We start from the raw sequence: 27,246 nt of genomic DNA on the forward strand, positions 1-27,246 counted from the left end.
CTACATGTAACCATACTATAAGAAATACTGCCCAACTATTTTAGTCTACATGTAACCATACTACAAGAAATACTACCCAACTATTTTAGTCTACATGTAACCATACTACAAGAAATACTACCCAACTATTTTAGTTCACATGTAACCATACTACAAGAAATACTACCCAACTATTTTAGTCCATATGTAACCAAACTACAAGAAATACTACCTATTTGAGTTCACATGTAGCCATACTACAAGAAATACTACCCAACTATTTTAGTCCACATGTAACCATACAACAAGAAATACTACCCAACTATTTTAGTCCATATGTAACCATACTACAAGAAATACTACCCAACTATTTTAGTCTACATGTAACCATACTGCAAGAAATACTACCTATTTTAGTTCACATGTAACCATACTACAAGAAATACTACCCAACTATTTTAGTCTACATGTAACCATACTGCAAGAAATACTACCCAACTATTTTAGTCTACATGTAACCATACTGCAAGAAATACTACCTATTTTAGTTCACATGTAGCCATACTACAAGAAATACTACCTATTTTAGTCCATATGTAACCATACAACAAGAAATACTACCCAACTATTTTAGTCCACATGTAACCATACTACAAGAAATACTACCTATTTTAGTCCATATGTAACCATACTACAAGAAATACTACCCAACTATTTCAGTCCACATGTAACCATACTACAAGAAATACTACCTATTTTAGTCCACATGTAACCATACTACAAGAAATACTACCCAACTATTTTAGTCTACATGTAACCATACTGCAAGAAATACTACCTATTTTAGTTCACATGTAGCCATACTACAAGAAATACTACCCAACTATTTTAGTCCACATGTAACCATACTACAAGAAATACTACCTATTTTAGTTCACATGTAACCATACTACAAGAAATACTGCCCAACTATTTTAGTCCATATGTAACCATACTACAAGAAATACTACCCAACTATTTTAGTTCACATGTAACCATACTACAAGAAATACTACCTATTTTAGTTCACATGTAACCATACTGCAAGAAATACTACCTATTTTAGTTCACATGTAACCATACTGCAAGAAATCCTACCTATTTTAGTTCACATGTAACCATACTACAAGAAATACTACCCAACTATTTTAGTCTACATGTAACCATACTATAAGAAATACTGCCCAACTATTTTAGTCCACATGTAACCATACTACAAGAAATACTACCTATTTTAGTTCACATGTAACCATACTACAAGAAATACTGCCCAACTATTTTAGTCCACATGTAACCATACTACAAGAAATACTACCCAACTATTTTAGTCCACATGTAACCATACTACAAGAAATACTACCTATTTTAGTTCACATGTAACCATACTACAAGAAATACTACTCAACTATTTCAGTCCACATGTAACCATACAACAAGAAATACTACCCAACTATTTCAGTCCACATGTAACCATACTACAAGAAATACTACCCAACTATTTTAGTCCATATGTAACCATACTACAAGAAATCCTACCCAACTATTTTAGTCCACATGTAACCATACTACAAGAAATACTACCCAACTATTTCAGTCCACATGTAACCATACTGCAAGAAATACTACTCAACTATTTAGTCCAAATGTGACTGTACTTTATTATCATGAGAGAGAAAATAAAGCAGGGAAATGATCAATACATTGTTTGGGTACTGTATGCACACAAGACTCGATTAACAGCAATATAAACAGCTCTTAAATAATTACAAAGACATTCACTACATTGGCCAGCAGAATAAACAGCTATTAAATAATTACAAAGACATTCACTACATTGGCCAGCAGAATAAACAGCTATTAAATAATTACAAAGACATTCACTGCATTGGCCAGCAGAATAAACAGCTATTAAATAATTACAAAGACATTCACTACATTGGCCAGCAATATAAACAGCTATTAAATAATTACAAAGACATTCACTACATTGGCCAGCAGAATAAACAGCTATTAAATAATTACAAAGACATTCACTACATTGGCCAGCAGAATAAACAGCTATTAAATAATTACAAAGACATTCACTACATTGGCCAGCAGAATAAACAGCTATTAAATAATTACAAAAACATTCACTACATTGGCCAGCAGAATAAACAGCTATTAAATAATTACAAAGACATTCACTACATTGGCCAGCAGAATAAACAGCTATTAAAGACATTCACTACCTTGGCCAGTAATATAAACAGCTATTAAATAATTACAAAGACATTCACTACTTTGGCCAGTAATATAAACAGCTATTAAATAATTACAAAGACATTCACTACATTGGCCAGCAAAATAAATAGCTATTAAATAATTACAAAGACATTCACTACATTGGCCAGCAAAATAAACAGATATTAAATAATTACAAAGACATTCACTACATTGGCCAGCAGAATAAACAGCTATTAAATAATTACAAAGACATTCACTGCATTGGCCAGCAGAATAAACAGCTATTAAATAATTACAAAGACATTCACTGCATTGGCCAGCAGAATAAACAGCTATTAAATAATTACAAAGACATTCACTACATTGGCCAGCAGAATAAACAGCTATTAAATAATTACAAAAACATTCACTACATTGGCCAGCAGAATAAACAGCTATTAAATAATTACAAAGACATTCACTACATTGGCCAGCAGAATAAACAGCTATTAAAGACATTCACTACCTTGGCCAGTAATATAAACAGCTATTAAATAATTACAAAGACATTCACTACTTTGGCCAGTAATATAAACAGATATTAAATAATTACAAAGACATTCACTACATTGGCCAGCAAAATAAACAGATATTAAATAATTACAAAGACATTCACTACATTGGCCAGCAGAATAAACAGCTATTAAATAATCACAAAGACATTCACTGCATTGGCCAGCAGAATAAACAGCTATTAAATAATTACAAAGACATTCACTGCATTGGCCAGCAGAATAAACAGCTATTAAATAATTACAAAGACATTCACTACATTGGCCAGCAATATAAACAGCTATTAAATAATTACAAAGACATTCACTACATTGGCCAGCAGAATAAACAGCTATTAAATAATTACAAAGACATTCACTACATTGGCCAGCAGAATAAACAGCTATTAAATAATTACAAAGACATTCACTACATTGGCCAGCAGAATAAACAGCTATTAAATAATTACAAAAACATTCACTACATTGGCCAGCAGAATAAACAGCTATTAAATAATTACAAAGACATTCACTACATTGGCCAGCAGAATAAACAGCTATTAAAGACATTCACTACCTTGGCCAGTAATATAAACAGCTATTAAATAATTACAAAGACATTCACTACTTTGGCCAGTAATATAAACAGCTATTAAATAATTACAAAGACATTCACTACATTGGCCAGCAGAATAAATAGCTATTAAATAATTACAAAGACATTCACTACATTGGCCAGCAAAATAAACAGATATTAAATAATTACAAAGACATTAACTACATTGGCCAGCAGAATAGAGGTGTCTGCTTTAGCTCTTGCAATCTTTGTATCGCTGAATTTAGCTGTACACTCCCCCCCCCCCCCCCAAAAACACAATCCAACCCCCATAAAAACACAAAAATACTCCACCCCCACCCCAAAACAAAACTACATGAAAAACAAGACCAAAATAAGGAAAACAAATATTTATGACATTCTAATTAAATTGAAGAATCTCCATACTAGGTGCAGCATTGATGTGGGTGGGGTGGATTTCTCATTTTTGATAATTTTTGAAACAATTTTGTTTCAAGTTAATGTTGTTAGTTTGTAAGTGTTGGAACAAGGGATAAAATGTATTGCTTCAAAATATTTGGTAATTACAATATACTTGGATTTAATCTAAGCTCTAGGAAAGGTCTGGGATTACTGTATGCATAAGACTCCTGCTTTACTTTTCAAAGCCTACTAGATACTTTTATTCCAAAATCAATAATTTGGTACTGAAGTGGCATCATAAATTGCTACAATGTTTCTAAAGTTGACAACTTTGGCTTTATAAAAGTTAACTGACTGCAGTGATCAGACCTTGATAAATATAATCTAGTCAAATAAAATGGAGATAAAACTACAAACTCCGTATAATTAATTAGTGTCTTAATCAATTAGCTACTGACTGAGCACATAAGCATCATCCATAACTGCTGCACTCCAATCCCAGAACACATTACCACAAATGCAAATAGCCACAGAATGGCTTGAAGGAATGAAGTGTGATCAATAATGGGCAAGTTGGTACTCTACATGTAGATCAGGAGTTCTTAAACATAGTGGGTCACACAATGCAGATACCTCCTCTTGCGTACCAGGTACCGTATATACTCGCATATAAGTCACATCAAACTGCAAACAATAAAGATCCTGACTTCTCATAGCATAATGCACCTGCAGATCTGGGTCAATGTTGTTTGTTCTACTGATTACTCCTCACCAACTGTACAGACTCAGATCTGCCAGTGCATTATGCAATGGGAGATCTATATCTGTGCAGTCTGCAGTTGGAATTGTCTCATAAGCAGGTATATATGGTAGTAGTTTTAATTGCAATAGTGTAAGTGGGATCTGAACCCATATTTTTATGACTGGAAGCAAAATGGAAACTCATTCATATACTCAAAGAGTTAAATTATGCACGTAAGGGTTCCACTTTTTAAGGAATTTTGCTAATTTTTAAGTACGTTTTAAGGACTTTTTCCCAATGACATTAAAAATACATACTTTTCAAGATGATTTAAAAAAAAAAAAGCACTTTTCATCCAGCAGTTGAAAATTCAAGTACTTTTGAAAGCTGTGTGAACCATGCAAATGATTCACTTTCTCTCAGAATCAGAGTTACAAATGTAAGGTAAAATTCAATTAGCCATTCCAACAGAACAAATTTCATCGTATAATAAAGTGACTGACTTAACTCAAATTGCCCACATGTCAGCATCACCTGGTTGCTTCTGGTGTTTTCTAAATTATCGTTGGTGATAGGTCAGCATTGTCATATTTCTTTACCTTCTCTCTCTCGCACTAGCCTCTTTGGATTATCAACTATCTTCACTGGAGACTGTAGTCTTTTCCACTGTGCAGTCGCGTATGGAGATGTTATTTCTTTTGTGCATTGCCTGTCTCTTCTGAGATTTTGGGTATCTCAAATTTCCAGATACCCCTGTCCCCTGCATCATTATTTAATGAGAAGAGTACTTTTCACTGGTATAATAAGCAGCTTCCTCTTTTGGACAAATGAATATATAACTTGAGGGAGATTACTTTAATCATTAATTCATCTGGGAAATACACCCTCTCGTTTAGCTTCCCCAATCAAGATTACTTTCTCTAACTGGCAAATTTCAACACTCCCATCAAAATCAGAATAATCTTGTCTAGTCTGCCTTTATTAATAAATATTCTGGAAAATGTCATTTTATGACACCCGTTTCAAATGGTCCAAGATTTCTCAAAGTTTTTGCTCTGGCTTGTCTCAACCTTGTCTTTCCTTATCCCTGCACTTAACCCTACACTGACATATCTGCAAGACCATTATTGAGCAGACCCTAATTAAAATTTAATTCATGCCATAAACAATGCAGATCCCATCCCTCCATCCCTTGCAGGCAGAGATTTAATGTGAGTCTAGCCCATATGTTAAGCTTAATGGTTACATGTCTTGCTGACCAAGACAGAATGTACTGCAAAATTATCTCTACAAAATTTTGCATCATTCGAATCACAAAGCATAGAATTTGGATAATTCGTAAGTCAAATCTGTATCCTCTATCCACTATGGGAGGGTTTGAAAATCATGTCACACTGTCTGAACTAGACCGCCAATCAAATATATCCAATCAGCAGAGTATTAATGGATCTTCACAGTACAAACACCTGGGTCAATATTGAAAATCCAAACTGGAAGATATACTGCTTCAGTATAAACAATTTACTTGAATTTGTTCCACTTCACGTTTCAAATATTTTTCTAACTCTTCTTCTTTTTGTGCCAAAATGTTAGAAAAAAATTAACCTGAATAATCCTGTCATATTTTCCACCTCTCTCTCTGTATGCTATTAGAAGACAATTACTTATTCCAATTGGGAAATAATACCTATGCCACAATTTCTTGTCTGAAGCAGTTTAATTGACTGTCTACAGGTGTTAATGTAGCGAACAGACCGAGACAGAATATAATGACTAGATTATTCAGGTTCAGATAAAATGAAAGTCATAAAACTATAACACTTTCAAGAGATACAACAGTTTTCTGCTCAGCCCCAGTCTTCACAACAAGTGCCAGTCTGAAGCCCAGTAATTTTTCACTTAGGCCAGCAAATTTCTAAAGTCACAGACCTCCCCAGCCAGTAAATACTGAAAGTAATGCAAATAAAAACTGCAGACTGATGCAAATACAAAATGTTGTCCATAATCTATAAGAAGCAAAACATATTGTCCAAATGTCTCATTTTGTGCATCCACCCCATGTAGCTTTGTGCCTTTGAAAAAGGAATTGGTAGATACTGAAAGCACTTGGGTTGGTTTTACAACAATTTTGTATATAATGCATGCATGCTGTATGTTCTGTACTTTGTCATTATTTGTACCAAGTCCTAAAAGAGTCGAACAGTCTTAGGTAGGCATAACTTGCAAGTAGGTACGAAAGTGTATATATTGCACTTACACATGCACACACCCACACACAGAGAATCACTTGGCCTTTTTCAAAAAGGCACAGACAATCAATAAAACACAATATGCCACTCACCCACATCTGTAGGAGTTGCCATGTTGATCATTCATGGTGAAGACATGACCATCTGCCGCCGCCTCACAAGGTGTTGTCTGGATATTGTGAATATAGGTGTTAAACTGGACACTAAGACCTAGTTTTGTCTGGTAGTCATGAAGGTATCGCAATAAGTCATCAGAGCTGGGGAACATTTCTTTGGAATAGTGTCGGAAGAGTAAACTCTCGTCATCACTGAGGAGGGAGTTCCAGTCATGTCGCAGGTTGAACTCTTTGTTTGTTTTTCCTGTATATCTTTTATTAATGCTGATCAACATTTTATGGCGGGGATAGAGTGTGAAAAAATCACCTGAAACATAGAAGGATATTATGCAAACCTTTGTAAGAAGAGTGTTAAACTGATCATAATTTATAATAAAAACTGAGATAACATAAATACGAATTCTGTTTAACAAATGTCTTGATTCCATTTACTTATGTCCAATGTTTCATGTGTAATAAACTCTGATATCCCATGGCTAACTCATTCTCTAAGTTTAGATGACATGCCATGTTCCCATGTGTAATAATGTATTGATTAATAAGGGCAGACAATGTCTCCAGTTTCGGACTGAACACATCTAGTTTGTAATGTAAGAGAGATAAAAGTTCTGAAATCGATTAACTTTGGGAATATAATAAAAAGCCATTGAAAACTGCTTGTATCTATGCAAGGAAAAAACTAGATTATAATGAAAGACAGAGAAGAAGCAAATTATCAAAATTGAGAAAGCAAATAAAATGAAATGGAATACACTGAAAATAGCCTGTATTTAACATGTCATCATGCATATATAATCAAAGAAAACACTGAACTTCAAAAACACAAAAATGAATCAGTGAGAGAAAATTAAAAAATGCTTTTATTCAACAGTGGGTGCAGTCAAAGTTTTCAATGTCAAAATGTCCCAAATTTCTCAGATACAACAAACATTTCCATCATGTCCAATATATATTCTTTAACAACATCCATAACAATAGAAAATGCCTTCTCTTCCAGCTCTCCTTGAACAAGGTCCATAATGTGTAACAATATGATGCAGTTTGATCTTGTTAAAAAAAAAAACACCACACCACACTGTCCATTATCACCACACTGTCTCCATCATCAGCACACTGTCCATCATACATATACAAATAATGAGGTTGAAAAGTTTTTAAGAGACACAAATATGATCATGGGAGCAGTTGAAAGTAATTGCTTGTGTTCATATTGTCTCAATAAGCAGCATCCCAAACCCCCCTCACCCCCCCCCCAAAAAAAAAATCCAGGGTGGGAAACAGGCATACAAGGGAAAATATATGGCTTGGAGGCAAAAGAACTGATCATAGAGAAGTCAGAAGACAGCTGTAGTCATGCAACAAACCAGTCTGACAAAACCTAAAGCACCCCTCATTTCTCCTACAACACCCTTTTTATTTTCTCACCCTACAATATATCTGGTGTCCCACTCAACCATATTGTTTCATAAATACCATATTATTCAACTGTAAGTTGAGACCAACTGCAAACTGCACAGACCCAGATCTGCCATTGCATAATCAGTAGGACAAACAAGACAAACCCTGAACTGCAGGCACATTATGCTATGGCAGATCAGGATCTTTATTGTTTGCAGTTTGCCTTAACTTATAAGCAAGTACCTACGGTATTTAAAAATGCTATGATGATGATATTACTGATAATGATGACAGTGATGAAAAGCATGATATTACTGATAATGATGACAGCAATGAAAAGCATGATATTACTGACAATGATGACAGTGATGAAAAGCATGACATTACTGACAATGATGACAGTGATGAAAAGCATGACATTACTGGTAATGATGACAGTGATGAAAATCATGATATTATTGATAATGATGACAGTGATGAAAAGCATGACATTACTGACAATGATGACAGTGATGAAAAGCATGACATTACTGGTAATGATGACAGTGATGAAAAGCATGACATTACTGATAATGATGACAGTGATGAAAAGCATGATATTACTGACAATGATGACAGTGATGAAAAACATGATATTACTGATAATGATGACAGTGATGAAAAGCATGACATTACTGATAATGATGACAGTGATGAAAAGCATATTACTGATAATGATGACAGTGATGAAAAGCAAGATATTACTGATAATGATGACAGTAATGAAAAATATGACATTATTGATAATGATGAAAGTGATGAAAAGCATGATATTATTGATAATGATGACTGATGAAAAGCATATTACTGACAATGATGACAGTGATGAAAATCATGATATCATTGATAATGATGACAGTGATGAAAAGCATGATATTACTGATAATGATGACAGTGATGAAAAGCATGACACTACTGATAATGATGACAGTGATGAAAAGCATGGTATTACTGATAATGATGACAGTGATGAAAATCATGATATTACTGATAATGATGACAGTGATGAAAAGCATGATATTACTGATAATGATGACAGTGATGAAAAGCATGATATTACTGATAATGATGACAGTGATGAAAAGCATGATATTACTATAAAAAAGCATGATATTACTGATAATGATGACAGTGATGAAAAGCATGACACTACTGATAATGATGACAATGATGAATAGCATGGTATTACTGATAATGATGACAGTGATGAAAATCATATTACTGATAATGATGATAGTGATGAAAAGCATGATATTACTAATAATGATGACAGTGATGAAAAGCATGATATTACTGATAATGATGACAGTGATGAAAAGCATGACACTACTGATAATGATGACAGTGATGAAAAGCATGGTATTACTATAATGATGACAGTGATGAAAAGCATGATATTATTGATAATGATGACAGTGATGAAAAGCATGACATATTATACCTGAAGAAGTCATTTTTAGAGTGGCTAGTCCTCGGAAGTGATCTACTTTGGGTCCTCATACAATGAACAGTTTCCACATACATACACCATGAATAAGTCTGTTGGCTGTAACAGCACTTTTAAAATGTACACCATTAACTATAATGTTACAAGTGAGCTGAGACAAAATGAGAAGTTTGCTAACGGGGTTCAACTTTGAGAAAGGGATGATTTATTTTGCTCAAAAAAATCAACTCTGAATTCTCTATTTTTCAAATCTACACCGCACCCCAAACCCACCCTGGATCTACCACTTGTTTCATTTATTGCTTACAATTATTATGAATGATTTACAGAGGTGTTTGAAGTTCCTACTATTTGTTACTTATATCTATTAAAACTAGCACAATAAGATATTACCAGTATCTAAAACTGGGCAAAATATTTATATTTCCATTACAACTGTATTTCTTTGCATGTCTAATTTGATCACAAAGTGTACAGACCCAACTGCCACATAATGCGCCAGCAAATCTGGATCAATGCAGTTTGTTGGGACTAATCAGCAGAACAAACAACACTGACCCTGATCTGCCATCATAGTATGTGATGACAGAGCAGACTCTATGTTGTCTGCATTTATACCTGACATCTGTGAGCATTTATGTCATATTAAATAGCTGTTTTTGCTTACTAACAGTGTAACTCGTAATAGAGGAAATAGTAATGCATTCCATAACATGATTGGAAAATTTGTTTTGTCCAATGCAAACAACACAAAGATGTATACCGTATAAACTTGCTTATAAGTTAGATCCATCTGCTAACTGCATAGACCTAGATCTGTAATTTCATAATGCAGCATATGTGTTGCTTGCAGCTGAACCTGAATTATAAGCTATAATATATATATGGTAGGTATTTTCACACATGCAGAATGCAAGAACAAAAAACAAGAAGCTAGCTATTGCATGCATGTCGAAGTTGTCCCTGAGCTATTTTTCAAATCCAAAGAGTGTGGGAATAGTGGTACTGAAATAAATGTCTAGATTTCACTACCTGAAAATAATACAACTGTAATTTTTTTATGCATTTATTCACTACACATGGGGAGAAATCAGGAATGAACTGCTATCCTGATATCAAGCTATAATCATTCCATTTACATGTATTTTTACAGACCAAGTTTTCTGGTGATAAGACTGAAGATACAATTTGTATGCAAACTGTATACACAGCACAATACTCAGGACATCATTACAAATGCAAATATATACACAACACTGCATTCTTGACTTCATTACAAATGCAAATGTATATTCAACACTAAACTCTTGACTTCATTACAAATGCAAATGTATACACAACACTGCTATCTTGAATTCATTACAAATGCAAATGTATACAAAACACTGCATTTTTGACTTCATTACAAATGCAAATGTATACACAACACTGCATTTTTGACTTCATTACAAATGCAAATGTATATACAACACTGCATTATTTACTTCATTACAAATGCAAATGTATATACAACACTAAACACTTGACTTTATTACAAATGCAAATGTATGTACAACACTAAACTCTTGACTTCATTACATATGCAAATTTATACACAATACTATACTCTGGACTAAATAAGATATGCAAATTACTTCATTACAAATGCAGATGTATACACAACACTGCTATCTTGAATTCATTACAAATGCAAATGTATACAAAACACTGCATCATTGACTTTCTTACAAATGCAAATGTATGTACAACACTAAACTCTTGACTTCATTACATATGCAAATTTATACACAATACTATACTCTGGACTAAATAAGATATGCAAATTACTTCATTACACATGAAAATTTATACACAATACTACACTCTGGACTTCATTACAAATGCAAATGTATACACAATACTACACTCTGGACTTCATAACAAATGCAAATGTATACAGAATACTACACTGGACTTCATTACAAATGCAAATGTATAAGGACTTCATTACAAATGCAAATGTATACACAATACTACACTCTGGACTTCATTACAAATGCAAATTTATACACAATACAACATTCTGGACTTCATTACAAATGCAAATGTATACACAATACTACACTGGACTTCATTACAAATGCAAATGTATACACAATACTACACTCTGGACTTTATTACAATCATGTATATGTAGTGCATTAAGAAAACCTGCTGGTGCTCAAGCTAAATATCTTCCGTTGTGTTTTCATGTTTTGTTCCATAATGGTTAGAGTCTGTAACAGTTACCCTATGACCTGTTTACAATTCACAAACAACTGCCAATAGAGGTAAATGTGTTATTTATGAGAATAATATGGTAAATGTTTACTTCTTATTTTTCCATTGGTAATCAGGTACAGAGTATGCCAAGGCTTAGAGAATGTGTTCATTTGTAAACCAATGGCAAGGGCACACATCTTAGATTTTGGATATACTAAGTGCCTGTGCTAATAAAGATGGGATATGTAGGTGACTTTCATTTCATTTTATCTTTACGCTCTTGTTGCACTTTATTTCTTACAACTATTATAAGAATTATAGTTTAATTAGAATAAATCTGAATAATCAGTCAAGCAAAAAATACATTAAATCATTCAGTTAAATTAAAAACCAACACATTTCGTCCTTATTTTAGGTGAGATTTTTTTTACGATTCATGAAGGTTGAAAAGTCATGTTAAAATGCTAAAGATACGGTTTTCATTTACTAATTTTCCTCCTATTTATTTACCAATTACCAAAGGAAATTTTGTTGAATTTATAAATTTAATGTATTCTGCCAAGACATTTCTATATGAACTGACCACTCCATTGTAACTTTAACATGTATTGGAGATAAGTTTCTTAAAACATTAACCCCTTGTGATGACTTAATGGGGCAGGAGGTAGTAGCCTACTGCCGAGCTCTGTAGCGTCATGGTCATGCATGATACACTAAAGTGGGTGGTATTATAGAAAGGTAGACAGATGTAGCTCTACAATGATACCAAATAATCTGGAATATCTAGTTGCACTACAAAATACAGATAAAAAAACCCATTTTTTGGACCCGACTTATTTCTACCCAAAATTCGCCCATGGTCGGAATCCAATTTTGTGTCTGGATTTTAGACTTTTTGGTCTCAGATCTAAGGCAAACCAATATGAACTGCAATCAGACAGATGAACCCTTGCAAAAATTAGGATAAGTTGGGCATTTGGAATAAACAATGGTCTCAATACAAAAATAATGGCTCCGTTTAGCCCAAATAAAAATATTTTAAAAAATTAAAAAAAAAATATCCAACTTTTACCCTTCGGCTCATGCACAAATCAAATAGCCAATGGAAAACAATGTTTCTATCACCGGGGATTTGGTGTTTTCGGATCTATTCAGAAATAGCTTTCAAAATGTGTTTCCTACTCGATTTTCAGGCAAAAATGACAAAAACCTCAAGGGTTAATGTGTTAAATGCCTGTACTGATCTCATATGCAAAAAGTCCAATTTTTAGACTGGTTAAATGCAAGTTTGGAAGAAGAAAAAAACACTAATTTAAAATCCAAGAACCGTGCTATACTGCTTAGTTTTACTCTCATCACTCTTTGTTACATATTCTTTTTAAAGCTGTAGGTATTTGTGACATTGTATAAATCTCATTCTTTCTAAAGCTGTAAGCATTTTGTGACATTGTATAAATACCATTGCTCTTTATTACAATCTTTCAGTTGTAAGGAATTTGTGACACTGTATAAATGCCACTGCTATTTGTTACATTCTTTCTAAAGCTGTAAGCATTCTGTGACATTGTATAAATGCCATTGCTCTTTGTTACATTCCTTCTAAAGCTGTAAGCATTTTGTGACATTGTATAAATGCGATTTCTCTTTGTTACATTCTTTCTAAAGCTATATTATTTTGTGACATTGTATAAATGCCATTGCTCTTTGTTACATTCTTTCTAAAGCTGTAAGCATTTTGTGACATTGTATAAATGCCTTTGCTTTTTGTTACATTCTTTCTAAAGCTGTAAGCATTTTGTGACATTGTATAAATGCCATTGCTCCTTTTTTACATTCTTTCTAAAGTTGTAAGCATTTTGTGACATTGTAGAAATGCCATTGCTCTTTGTTACATTCTTTCTAAAGCTGTAAGCATTTTGTGAATTTGTATAAATGCCATTGCTCTTTGTTACATTCTTTCTAAAGCTGTAAGCATTTTGTGACATTGTATAAATGCCACTGCTATTTGTTACATTCTTTCTAAAAGCTGTAAGCATTTTGTAACATTGTAGAAATGCCATTGCTCTTTGTTACATTTTTTCTGAAGCTGTAAGCATTTTAAGACATTGTATATAAGTCATTGCACTTTGCTACATATTTTTTCTAAAGCTGTATGTATTTTACAACATTGGATACATTTTAATGATAATCCATGTTGTTTAGGATTTATTTACTTTTTTTGGTCAAGTTTCATGAATTTTGTTTATTATTTAAATTCAAGAATTTGCCAAAGCAATATTATTTTCTTCAGTGATAATTCAATTCCACAGCTCTGGTGGCCTAGTGCCTAGAGCATTTGCCTCAGATGCGGGAGATCATGGATCTGATCCCCGGCTGAGTCATACCAAATACTTACAAAAATAGTACTAACAGCTACCTCGCTTGGTGCTCAACATTAAGAGGTTTGTGTTAGGACTGGTTGATCTGGTGTCAGGATAATGTAACTGGGTGGGACATCGTGTTACATGTCTGCGGCATGATGGCCCAGTGCTAGACTTCACTATAAACTGCCACACTGCAGACATTGGTGCGATATGACTGAAATACTGTTAAAGCTAAGTTAAAAATCCAAGTCACACACACACAATTCGAAGTCTTAGCCACCCAAAAATCTATGAATATATATATGCTACAATTAAAATTGAATTCTTAGTACTTTATATACTTGTGTACAAGGTAGACCTGCAGATCTGGGTCAAATGCAGTTTGTTAGTGGTAATTAGTAGAATAAACAACATAGACCCTAATCTGCTAGTGCAATATGTGATGGCAGATCAGGGTCTCTGTTGACTGCATATGGATCTGACCTACAAATGAGTATATATATATATATATATATATATATATATATATATATATATATATATATATATATATATATATATCTTATTATCCTACAGACAGAATTAAAAAGAGGGCTTGGAAGAATAGGAAAATAAATCAAGTTAATCAATAAATCATATTATCACAAATGGGTTCATAAAGTTCATTTTTATTAGTGCCATGAGATCAAATCATAAATATTGCATACCACATTGTGGCCTAATACTTAATATTGTAACCAACACTCAACATTACCGAGCCATAAATATCTGTGCGGTCATATGAAAAATCTTAGAATAATTCAACTTTCCACAAAATGCATTAAACTGGTCAAGTGATAAACATGCAACTCAATGGAAGCAGCCTAGTATGACAAGCAAAAGTAATCAACTAACTTTTTTGAATTTCTTATCTAACTAGGACTGTTGCATACCAGTATGTTCATTTTTATTATGGTGTGTACATGTATGTGACAGTGATTCAAATCTGCCATTGTTGTTCTTGAAGTCTAAAGTACCATGTATGCTCTGATATGCCAGCAGATCTTAATTAACACTTCTGGCATTTTGAGTCAGGTGAGTGTTGTATATGGTGTTTTTGTGTTTGGATTTTTTCTGTGGCAAGGCAACTCGGGTTACTTAGTGCCAAGGCATTAAAGTACCTTGTCCAAAGTCATGCTACAGTAGCAGACCTTGTTGATACCATGGTAGGATTCAAACCCACACCCTTTGGCTTAAAATTCAGCATGCTAACCCCTGAGCCACATGGTTCCTGTTATATGGTCTATTTTCATTCATAAGATGGTTAAGCTAAGCTCATTACACAAATTCATGTATACCTGAAACATTTGATTTTTCAAAAATAATGTAGTCTCTGCCACTTTTTTTGAAAAAGTAGCCTATCTGCAAGCCAGATGGACCAGCACCAATAATGCAGTAGTCATGGTAACACGAGGCTAAGGTCAAGGTTAGCAATATCACAAGGACATGGAAGATGTGAATTCTGGCACTTGGTGGGCAGCAGTTCATTTTGGAAAATGGCACTCAGCTCTTGTCATTTACCTGTAAACAGAAACAGTAAAACTTTCAGCTGTCATAAAAGATTCAAAGCTCATGAGATAAAATGATAAAAGTGCATGATGATATTTTTAAGTACCATGGAACAGGTATTCTGAGTTGTTATGTACCTTGATACATATATTAGAAAAACTGTTTGACTTTCAGCTCCAGTCAGGTAAGTTGTCTCTCAGCTGGAGCCCAATTAAGGTGTCATCCAGTTGTTAAACCACTAAACTGCTTGTCTGACAGTCAAGAATAAGTTATAGAAAATTATGCTTGGCCATTAATTATCATTAAGATCTCTTTCCCATAATTTATTGAACAATTTTATAGAACATACCATATCCTTTGTACTTTTTATAATTATTTTGCTCATATGAGCACATTTATATGTAGTCATATATACCTCATGCACTCTAATATAGAAAAATTCAGGAACATTCATCTCTTAAAAGTGTTAGTTTTCCATCTACAGTCAGTGATGCATGGCACCAATGATGGATCATTTTGTTGATTCAAGAAAAGCACCTAAAATATATTATACACATGTAAACCACAACCCCTAACTCCATTTTATCAAGACCAATCTTTACAGCTAGAAATTTTAGTCAGATGGATAGGATTATGGCACTAACTTAGGAAGAACATCTACAATGTGTTTCTCTGTAAATCTTTGTTTACTTACAACCCTGTATTTGTACCACTGTATAATTAATGCCAACTGAATGTGAATTTGCACTGATAACCTCAGATGTTTGTCAATAAAGTTCTCCTTCATTATATCTTTTTTTATTATAATGAGATTCCAGATATAAGGCAGTCATTATAATGTTCAAAAAAACAAATAAATGTCTACCTTTGCATGTACCTAAAATATTAAATATTTAACATGAGCCAATAGAACTCGAGCATTATTCACATTCAAAAATGCTAGTTTTTGAGGAGATATGCAACTTTGCATTTGCAAAAGCAACGTCAGTGGCTTATCATTACATAAAATTACCATATTAAATATGGAGTACTCATGTCACAAACAGACAATGAGCCTGACACAAAGTACTCACTCCACATGACAGTGAGCATGATGCTAAGTACTCAATCCACATGTAGTCAGTGAGCCTGATACAGAGTACTCACACAATACATATACAATGTACCTGATTTAAAGTACTCATTCCACATGCAGACAGCAAGCCTGATACAAAGTACTGACACGATAACTAGACAATGAGTTTGATGTAAAATAATCCAAACACAGTGAAAGTGATACAAAGTACTCTGACTGCACCTGGGCAGTGAACCTGATGTAAAGTACTCGCTCCACATGACAGTGTGCCTGAATAAGTACTCGAATATACCTAGACAATGAACCTGATGCAAAGTACTCATTCCACACATAGTGAGCCTGATGCAAAGCAGTCACTCCACTTAACAATAAGCTGATAACAAATACACACTCGACACCAAGACAGTTAACTAAGCTTCATTACCCCAAATTACATATAATGTCTTTCTGCAAGGACAATATAGTGAAAGTTCAGTGAAAACATATTTGAGCATGTCACTATAATGACAATTTTGTAAATATTGTCACAAACACCCTCACACCTGATATTCCAGGGGAGAAAGTTAATAATACTTTGTTTGGTGATGGTTTCCATATGGCAATTTATCACACGACAACTAAGTTATTTACATTTGCGTGCCCATATCATAAGTTTTATATATGCAGGAAATGTAATAATACTTAAATAAAATCACAAATGACATCGGAACATCATACAGTACTTAGGAAAGACATAAGGACTGGGACATTCCAAATGTATTTCATAGTCTTTCCACTATAATGTTCTGTAGTTAATCGAATGAAAGCAGCATTTTGTCTTGCAATAAACAGACTCTCACATACCGGTCTGTTCTCATATTAAATTAAATTTATTAAACTTATGATAGGTGTCCAAAAGATTGAAATTATTCTACGAGTACAATAAATTTTAATTGAAATGAGCACTCATGTACGAGCCCCTTATATAACTACGTTCTTCCCTCTCTGTTAACCAACTTATTATGCAGGTAACTCATAACACTGGTATCGTAATCGATCCATGAAACTAATTTTGAGTTATTTTCTTGCTTCACATTTTAGTTCTTAATTTCAAAGAATTGTTATGGTTTCACATCATTAAATAACTTATTTTTGTGTTTTAATGTTTTGTTATGACACCAGATATACAGATTTTCAATACAAGATGTCCTTATTGATAATCCAGGTCATGTTTATGACTCCTATGATAGGCATTATAAGGAGAGAGCTTTGCACTGTACCAAGTTTCATAAATTTCTATCTCAGGTTTTCTGAGGTGATTTGATAATGGATAGATGGAGAGATACAAAGATGGATAAATAGGTGGAAACAAGTGGAATGTATCATTAATGACAACATCCCATGCTTGACACTAAAGCATGGAATAATATTTGTTATGTGCTATTGTATCATTAGTTATACTGCAACATCTCAATTTCATGTTGTGCATGGGTACATCATTTTCTTTTCTTATCACTGATATCTGGTACATAATTTATGTACCATATGATTGATCATATAAGAATAAAAATAATACATGGTTTGCTGTGTGCAAATTTTGATGGAGCACAGATTAGAAAACCCAGAGTGTGATCTCTTTGACACAATACACTGTATATTATCCTTATATTCAAGGCAGTATTAGCATCACTAAATCCTACAGGAAATTATGGAAGATAAAACCATACAGATTTCAAGACAAGCAATATTCATATCAGGATTGAATTGAACTTGCAAGAGATCCATACAATATTAATAGCTCTACTATGATCATTTCATGATAATTACTAATAATTAGTACCCTTAAAATCATTTCATTTACTAAAAAAATAGCCCTTTTATGATCATTTCATAATAGTTACTTATTTCAATAGCCCAATTATGATTATTTTATGAGAATTGCTATATTAATAGCCCAATTATGGTCATAACTACTGTATTAATAGCCTTATTATGATCATTACATGATAATTACTGTATTTATATCCTATTACACTATGATCATTTCATTTGAATTTTTATATTAATAGCCCACTATGATCATTTCAAGATAATTACTGTATCAATAGCCATATTATGATCATTTCATTGTAATTATTATATTAGTAGCCAACTATAATCAATTTTTGATAATTACTACCTCCTCCAACATCTAGTAACTTGTGAAACATATTAGTGACATAATTTTGACAATAAAAAGGGGTCAAATTGAGTTTTCAAATGGTAATTAATAAAACTATGGACTGTGGTAATCAGAAACTACCTAGTGAAGAATCAGACATTATAACGAGCTGTAGCTATGAATTACAGTAAACTTTACCTAGTGACACCTTCAGAAAAATCAGACATTAGGAGCTGTAGCTATGAATTACTGTAATCTGAAACTTTACCTTCAGAATAATTGGACAGTAGGAGCTGTAGCTATGAATTACAGTAAACTTTACCTAGTGACACCTTCAGAAAAATCAGACATTAGGAGCTGTAGCTATGAATTACTGTAATCTGAAACTTTACCTTCAGAATAACTGGACAGTAGGAGCTGTAGCTATGAATTACAGTAAACTTTACCTAGTGACACCTTCAGAAAAATCAGACATTAGGAGCTGTAGCTATGAATTACTGTAATCTGAAACTTTACCTTCTGAATAATTGGACAGTAGGAGCTGCAGCTATGAATTACAGTAAACTTTACCTAGTGACACCTTCAGAAAAATCAGACATTAGGAGCTGTAGCTATGAATTACTGTAATCTGAAATTGCCTGGTGACACCTCTAGAAGAATCAGATATTAGGAGCTGTTGTTATAAATTACTGTAATCTAAAACTCTACCTAGTGACACCTTCAGACGAATTGGACATCAGGAGATGTAGCTATGAATTATAGCAAACTTTATTTAGTGATACCTTCAGAAAAATCAGACATTAGGAACTGTAGGTATTATGAATTAATGTAATCTGAAATTCTACCTAGTGACACCTTCAGAAGAATTGGACATTAGGAGCTGTATCTATGAATTATAGTAAACTTTATTTAATGATACCTTCAGAAAAATCAGACATTAGGAGCTGTATCTATAAATTAATGTAATCTGAAATTCTACCTGGTGACACTTCAGAAGAACCAGACATTAGGAGCTGTAGCTATGATCATTTGGTGATGTTTATATAATAAATGAATTCTCTTTTAGAGGTGCATCTTCACTAGCAATGTGATCCTGTTGAATAAAGCTGGTATAATATCCATTTCTTAGGCAGATTTCAACCAAGAAAAATAAATTCCATGTAGCTTTAAACAGCTGCCTCCTGCCATCTAGGGCATGCTGGAAACATTTAGTGATAGACATTTCATTGCAAGTTTTGACTAAACAGGTGTGTATACTATGGCATCTGTAGATATTCTGTCAAATATGGTTATATTAAAACACAAGGTCAAGTTGAATTTTTATGTTAGTCTAGTCTTGTTTATCTAACTTTGTGCTCTTCTCAAACTTTGCAAAGGAAAATGCAATATCATGAAGAGGAATGATTGATTATAACAGCAATGATATGCATGGTATCAATGAAATTTGACTATAATGAAAATAACTGAAACTGTTTTTAAACTGCTTGCACTATAGATTTCATGGGGTACAAGGGACAGTTTTTATGCACAAATTTAATGTTGCATACACCTGCCAAATATAAAAATTCATACAAAATAAAATACATGAGTGAGGTCAAAAAGGTCCATATTTTTGGATAGGTATAATAAAGCAATATATAAGAATATCATTCACTTGACCTGACAAGTCAGGAGAAACTCAAAGAATAAAAAGCTGATGCACCCCACCTCCAAATGTATACATGCATTTTTAAGGCCATTTTTGAGAATGTGATGCTCACAGTGCAAATATAAGCCCTTTCCCTGGGTGATAATTTTGAAAAACATCTTGTATGTAATAGCTTTATGCAATTCAAAATAGCTTTTGAAGTCTTCTACTTGCCTTGAACAAATGTCTCTGTTAGTATATTAGTGGCTAGCTCTGCTTCCTAGCTGACTATTGGTATTTCACAACATGGGGTGTTACATGCTTCACATCAATTTCAAAAACAACACAAGCCAGAAAGACCAAATTCACAAATATATCCATATCTTTAATTATTACATAACAATAGCTCAAAAAGTCACACCACAGCTTAAAGTTAGGAAATTTGCCAGGGTCCAATTTATGAAACTGTCCCCTGTCACCTTGACGAAGGAGAGGGGGATGAATTGTACAAGTATCAGCTTTCCAAAACCCTTGGTGCCTCTGTTATATTTAATTTACTGTTTGGTTTGAAAAGAAAGATACTATAAGAAAATGAGTGGCAAGGGCCTGGAGAAGTAAGTCATGTAATCTATCTGAAGCTGATTATTTTTTCATGTTGAGCAAGTTTAGCTGGGTATCTTGTCTTCTCCAAATTGGGCAAACTCTAATTGCTAATGCTAAAGAAAACTATATAGTCAAACATCAGTGTATGGACTGGATTGCCTATCAAGGGCAAATTCTACTTCCTTTGGCTGAAGAAAACTCTATAGTCAAACATCAGTGTATGGACTGGATTGACTATCAAAGGGCAAATTCTACTTCCTATGGCTAAAGAAAACTCTACAGTCAAACATCAGTGTATGGACTGGATTGACTATCAAAGGCAAATTCTACTTCCTATGGCTAAAGAAAACTATACAGTCAAACATCAGTGTATGGACTGGATTGCATATCAAGGGCAAATTCTACTTTCTTTGGCTGAAGAAAACTCTATAGTCAAACATCAGTGTATGGACTGGATTGACTATCAAAGGGCAAATTCTACTTCCTATGGCTAAAGAAAACTATAGTCAAACATCAGTGTATGGACTGGATTGACTATCAAAGGCAAATTCTACTTCCTATGGCTAAAGAAAGCTGTATAGTCAAACATCAGTGTATGGACTGGATTGACTATCAAAGGCAAATTTTACTTCCTATGGCTAAAGAAAGCTGTATAGTCAAACATCAGTGTATGGACTGGATTGACTATCAAAGGCAAATTCTACTTCCTATGGCTAAAGAAAGCTGTATAGTCAAACATCAGTGCATGGACTGGATTGACTATCAAAGGCAAATTCTACTTCCTATGGCTAAAGAAAACTATACAGTCAAACATCAGTGTATGGACTGGATTGCATATCAAGGGCAAATTCTACTTTCTTTGGCTGAAGAAAACTCTATAGTCAAACATCAGTGTATGGACTGGATTGACTATCAAAGGCAAATTCTACTTCCTATGGCTAAAGAAAGCTATATAGTCAAGCATCAGTTTATGGACTGGATTGCCTATCAAGGGCAAATTCTACTTCTTTGGCTAAAGAAAACTCTATATAGTCAAATATCAGTGTATGGGCTGGATTTTGCATATCAAGGGCAAATTCTACTTTCTTTGGCCGAAGAAAACTATTCAGTCAAACATCAGTGTATGGACTGGATTGCCTATCAAGGACAAATTCTACTTCCTATGGCTGAAGAAAACTCTGTATAGTCAAGCATCAGTTTATGGACTGGATTGCCTATCAAGGGCAAATTCTACTTCCTTTGGCTGAAGAAAACTATTCAGTCAAACATCAGTGTATGGACTGGACTGCCTATCAAGGACAAATTCTACTTCCTATGGCTAAAGAAAACTCTATATAGTCAAACATCAGTGTATGGACTGGATTGACTATCAAAGGCAAATTCTTCTTCCTATGGCTAAAGAAAACTCTATATAGTCAAACATCAGTGTATGGACTGGACTGCCTATCAAAGGCAAATTCTTCTTCCTATGGCTAAAGAAAACTCTATATAGTCAAACATCAGTGTATGGACTGGATTGATTATCAAGGGCAAATTCTACTTCCTATGGCTGAAGAAAACTCTGTATAATCAAGCATCAGTTTATGGGCTGGAATGCCTATCAAAGGGCAAATTCTTCCTCCTTTGGCTGAAGAAAACTCTATATAGTCAAACATCAGTGTATGGGCTGGATTGCCTATCAAGGGAAAATTCTACTTCCTTTGGCTAAAGAAAACTCTATATAGTCAAACATCAGTGTATGGGCTGGATTGCTTATCAAGGGCAAATTCCACTTCCTATGGCTAAAGAAAACTCTATATAGTAAAGCATCAGTGTATGGACTGGATTGCTTATCAAGGGCAAATTCTACTTCCTTTGGCTAAAGAAAACTCTATATAGTCAAGCATCAGTGTGTGGACTGGATTGTTTATCAAGGGCAAATTCTACTTCATTTGGCTAAAGAAAACTCTATATAGTCAAGCATCAGTGAATGGACTGGATTGCCTATCAAGGGCAAATTCTACTTCCTTTGGCTAAAGAAAACTCTATATAGTCAAACATCAGTGTATGGGCTGGATTGCTTATCAAGGGCAAATTCCACTTCCTATGGCTAAAGAAAACTCTATATAGTAAAGCATCAGTGTATGGACTGGATTGCTTATCAAGGGCAAATTCCACTTCCTATGGCTAAAGAAAACTCTATATAGTCAAGCTTCAGTGTATGGACTGGATTGCCTATCAAGGGCAAATTTTACTTCCTTTGGCTGAAGAAAACTATTCAGTCAAGCATCAGTGTATGGACTGGATTGCTATCAAAGACAAATTCTACTTTCTATGGCTGAAGAAAACTGTATAATCAAGCATCATTTTATGGGCTGGAATGCCTATCAAAGGGCAAATTCTTCCTCCTTTGGCTGAAGAAAACTCTACAGCCAAACATCAGTTTATGGAACTGATTGCCTATCAAAGGGCAAATTCTTCCTCCTTTGGCTGAAGAAAACTCTGTATAGTCAAGCATCAGTTTATGGACTGGACTGACTATCAAATGAAAAATTCTACTTCTTTTGGCTAAAGAAAAGTATTCAGTCAAACATCAGTGTATGGACTGGACTGACTATCAAATGGAAAATTCTACTTCCTATGGCTAATAAAAACTCTATATAGTCAAACATCAGTACATGGACTGGATTACCTATCAAATGGCAAACTGTGCAAAGTAGATGAAGCCTGTCTGTATTCACATGCATTTTTGATATGATACAAATAATGTAGTTTCGTGGTGGTCTTGAAATGGAATGCCTGTTTTTCTGCAACTGGCATTTCCGCATCTGGCACTTCCACAACATGCATTTCTGCATCTGGCATTTCCACTAATTGTCATTTGTGTGATGGGCAGATGGGCGATAAATAGAAAAAAATGTATTTAAAATTAAAAAGTGAAATTAAATCTTGCGAGGGCAATTCAAAGGGCAGTAAGAAAGATTTAGAACTGAAACAGAAAGATCAAAATAAAATAATTTTTTTTAGACTTAATGAAATTAAACTCAAAGATTTACAGTTAACAACATTTAATTTATAGGTGTTAAAAGGAAATTAATTCCATTATAAAAATACATATATTCAGAAATATCAAGCCTATATTTACAAAATCAGACTAGGATAGACACCAAAAAGGCTTGCAATCAAATATATTAGTTTAGTTTGTTCAACTGTAGGAATCTTACTTCATGCAATAATTAACAATGTTTTTTGTTTACATGTGCTATGCTTGTTTTTAACCAACTCATACCTTCCTTTCTATTTTCAAATCCGAGATTTAATATGATGACTTTGATAATAAATATTGCACACTGAACAGATTTGTTGCTGTAATCATTTGACAAAATCTTTTTTTTATTTTGACCTAATGCATTAATTAGCAATATTGTCATTTTGAACTTGTGCATAGCACTCTTCTAGTCATACCAGCTCTTCACACAAATAATTACTGATGTAGCAGTCACTGTCAAACATCGGTGCAGAAATTTCATTCACAGAAATGCCATCGCTGATGTGACAAGTGTGGAAATGCCTGTCACCCAAAAACTGGTAAACCCTCAAAAAATGGCAAACATGAAAACTGTAAAATGTTTCCAATTTTTGTGTAACTCAAAATGCATCAGGTATTACCAGATAATTATACTATTTCATTGTGGCACTAGCACCTGTCAGGTTATTCAAATTATGGATGTACATCTCTTTCAAAGTGAGATGCAAAATGCACGCAATTGTCACAGTGGACCATTACAAGATGCTATAACTTCACTAAGATACTACACTAAATAATTTCTGTACGTTTTACATGCATATAAAAAGAAAAAATTTAAAAATTGAGGCATAGGAATAATTTTCTAAGTTTCTATATTTTTTTATTATTTTGAAATAACTTCTATGATGGGGATAGATGAACAAAATTGTTGTGTGATACCTGTAATTAGACAGGTTTAAGTGCTATGGAATCATTCCCCACTTAATGTATACTGAACACTACATGCCAAACGATTTGCAATTACATTTGTTACCAAAATTCTCCATTGCAAATCCTGTGGATTTGATGACATTAAAAATCAAGACAATGCACAATATAATTTTTGAAATGTTAGAATGCTGTGTAAATATATGATCTCATAAATTCACACATCTTGCCAGCATGCAAAAATACTACACATGTAACAATATGATTCTGTTCCAGTCTGCATATGACACCTTCTTATCTAACAAAATTCCTGTAAAAAAAACACAATGATGTCCAACACTGACATGGGATAATAGTTTACTTCTATTCAGGCATTCAGTTTGTCACTTTAACCAGACAGTTATCCTTTCTTGTATGGATTTCAGGTATATTTTCATCCATATAGTTTAAATGGCTTTCAAAATTAATGAGCTTTGCACTTTGACACAGAAAAATAAAGTTAAACTTGCAGACAAGTGAATCACCTAAATTTCCATCTTTTGGCTAAAACAGTTTCTTGATCTATGCAACAGGGTATCAAAAGATTTACTGATGAAGACCTTTTCACTTCTTTAACAAAATCACCTAAAGACATCTACTGGGTACACTCACTTTTTGGAATGCAAATTGACACTAATTATGTACTGTATACATCACAAGTCAAGCCCAATTACAAACAACACAGCATCTATGTTGTTTGTTTTACTAATAATTCCTAACAAAATGAACAGACCCAGATCAGGCAGATCATAATGTGATGGCAGATCTGGGTCAGTGAAGTCTGCAGTTGGACTTGAGTGAGTATATAGTGTCAGTAGAAATAGCTTCATTCTGGAGGCAAAATGGAATGTTATCATGAGGAACAAACTGATTTTTTAAGTTGACCTTTACTGTGACATCACTCACAATATCTTGTTGTTACAATTATCGGTTTCAAGCCATTTTTCAGCACTTGGCTATACATGGTTAAGCCAGTATATCTGGTGGAGGAAGAACCCATTAAAATCCCGGGAAGAACCACTAAACTACGGGAATCTACAAGCAAGCTTTTCCACATACCCATGTCAACTGACCCTAAGATTCGAACCCACAAGGACAAAGGTGAGATGTCAGTTATCTGTAAAGGTAAGCACCTTAGACTATTTGGTCATCCAGGGTCCCACTTCCAGATTAAATACAGATGTGGTGCCCTGGGTTGCCTATTGGTTAAATTGCTCACTTTGACCGATCACTACCATCTCACATCTGTCCACATGGGATCTAGTCTCTGGCTCTGCCAATGTGAATATGTGACAAAGTTTGCCAGAAGCTTCCCATGGGTCGGTGGTTCTTACCAGGGTTATCTTGCGCTGAGAAATGGTCTTAAACACAAAACAACAAAGCTGCTGCTAAAATTTACGACAGACTTAAAGCAAAAGATACATTACTTACAAAGAAATAATGTATTTTCATGTGTATTAGATTCTGTGGTTTTGCAAAAATGACATTCTTGTCAATACATACAGACAGTCATAGATTGGGAAAGGTTCCTAAAATAATCTTAAAAAATAACACTTAATGTAATGTGGCATAATGTAACAACAAGGACACAATCCAGTATATATGTCATATTAATAAAGACACAATATCAAGCATATCGTAGATATTACTTATGTCACATGATAATAAGGACATAATATCAAGTATATTGTACATACTACTTATATGTAAATATGGTCACAGTTCACAGAATACTGTATATATTACTATGTCACATGGCACAATGTGATAATAATGACACAATTTATATGAAGCAGTACAAGCTAGAAACATACTTACAAAAACAGAAATATTCTACTGAAGTCTATCCACGATTATAGCCTGGAAGTCAGTATACACAATTCACTTCAAATTTCCAACCAAGTTCCTTATAAAGCCTCAAGACACCAGCTC

General features: G+C 33.8%; 1 protein-coding gene across 1 annotated transcript in view; it reads right to left on the reverse strand.

Annotated features, from left to right (window-relative positions):
- LOC149805933 (FAD-dependent oxidoreductase domain-containing protein 2-like) overlaps window positions 1-27,246 on the reverse strand; it is a 124,220-nt gene that overhangs the window by 72,057 nt on the left and 24,917 nt on the right. The window contains exons 2-3 of the mRNA XM_089950721.1: window positions 15,686-15,908; window positions 6,837-7,167 (exon numbers count right to left, since the gene is read on the reverse strand). Coding sequence (XP_089806847.1) covers window positions 6,837-7,167; window positions 15,686-15,875 — 521 coding nt within the window. The 5' untranslated portion in view covers window positions 15,876-15,908. The remainder of the gene's footprint in view (window positions 1-6,836; window positions 7,168-15,685; window positions 15,909-27,246) is intronic.

The sequence above is a fragment of the Sinohyriopsis cumingii genome, chromosome 2, assembly GCF_028554795.1.
Source record: "Sinohyriopsis cumingii isolate HCF-2022 chromosome 2, ASM2855479v2, whole genome shotgun sequence".
NCBI lineage: Eukaryota > Metazoa > Mollusca > Bivalvia > Unionida > Unionidae > Sinohyriopsis > Sinohyriopsis cumingii.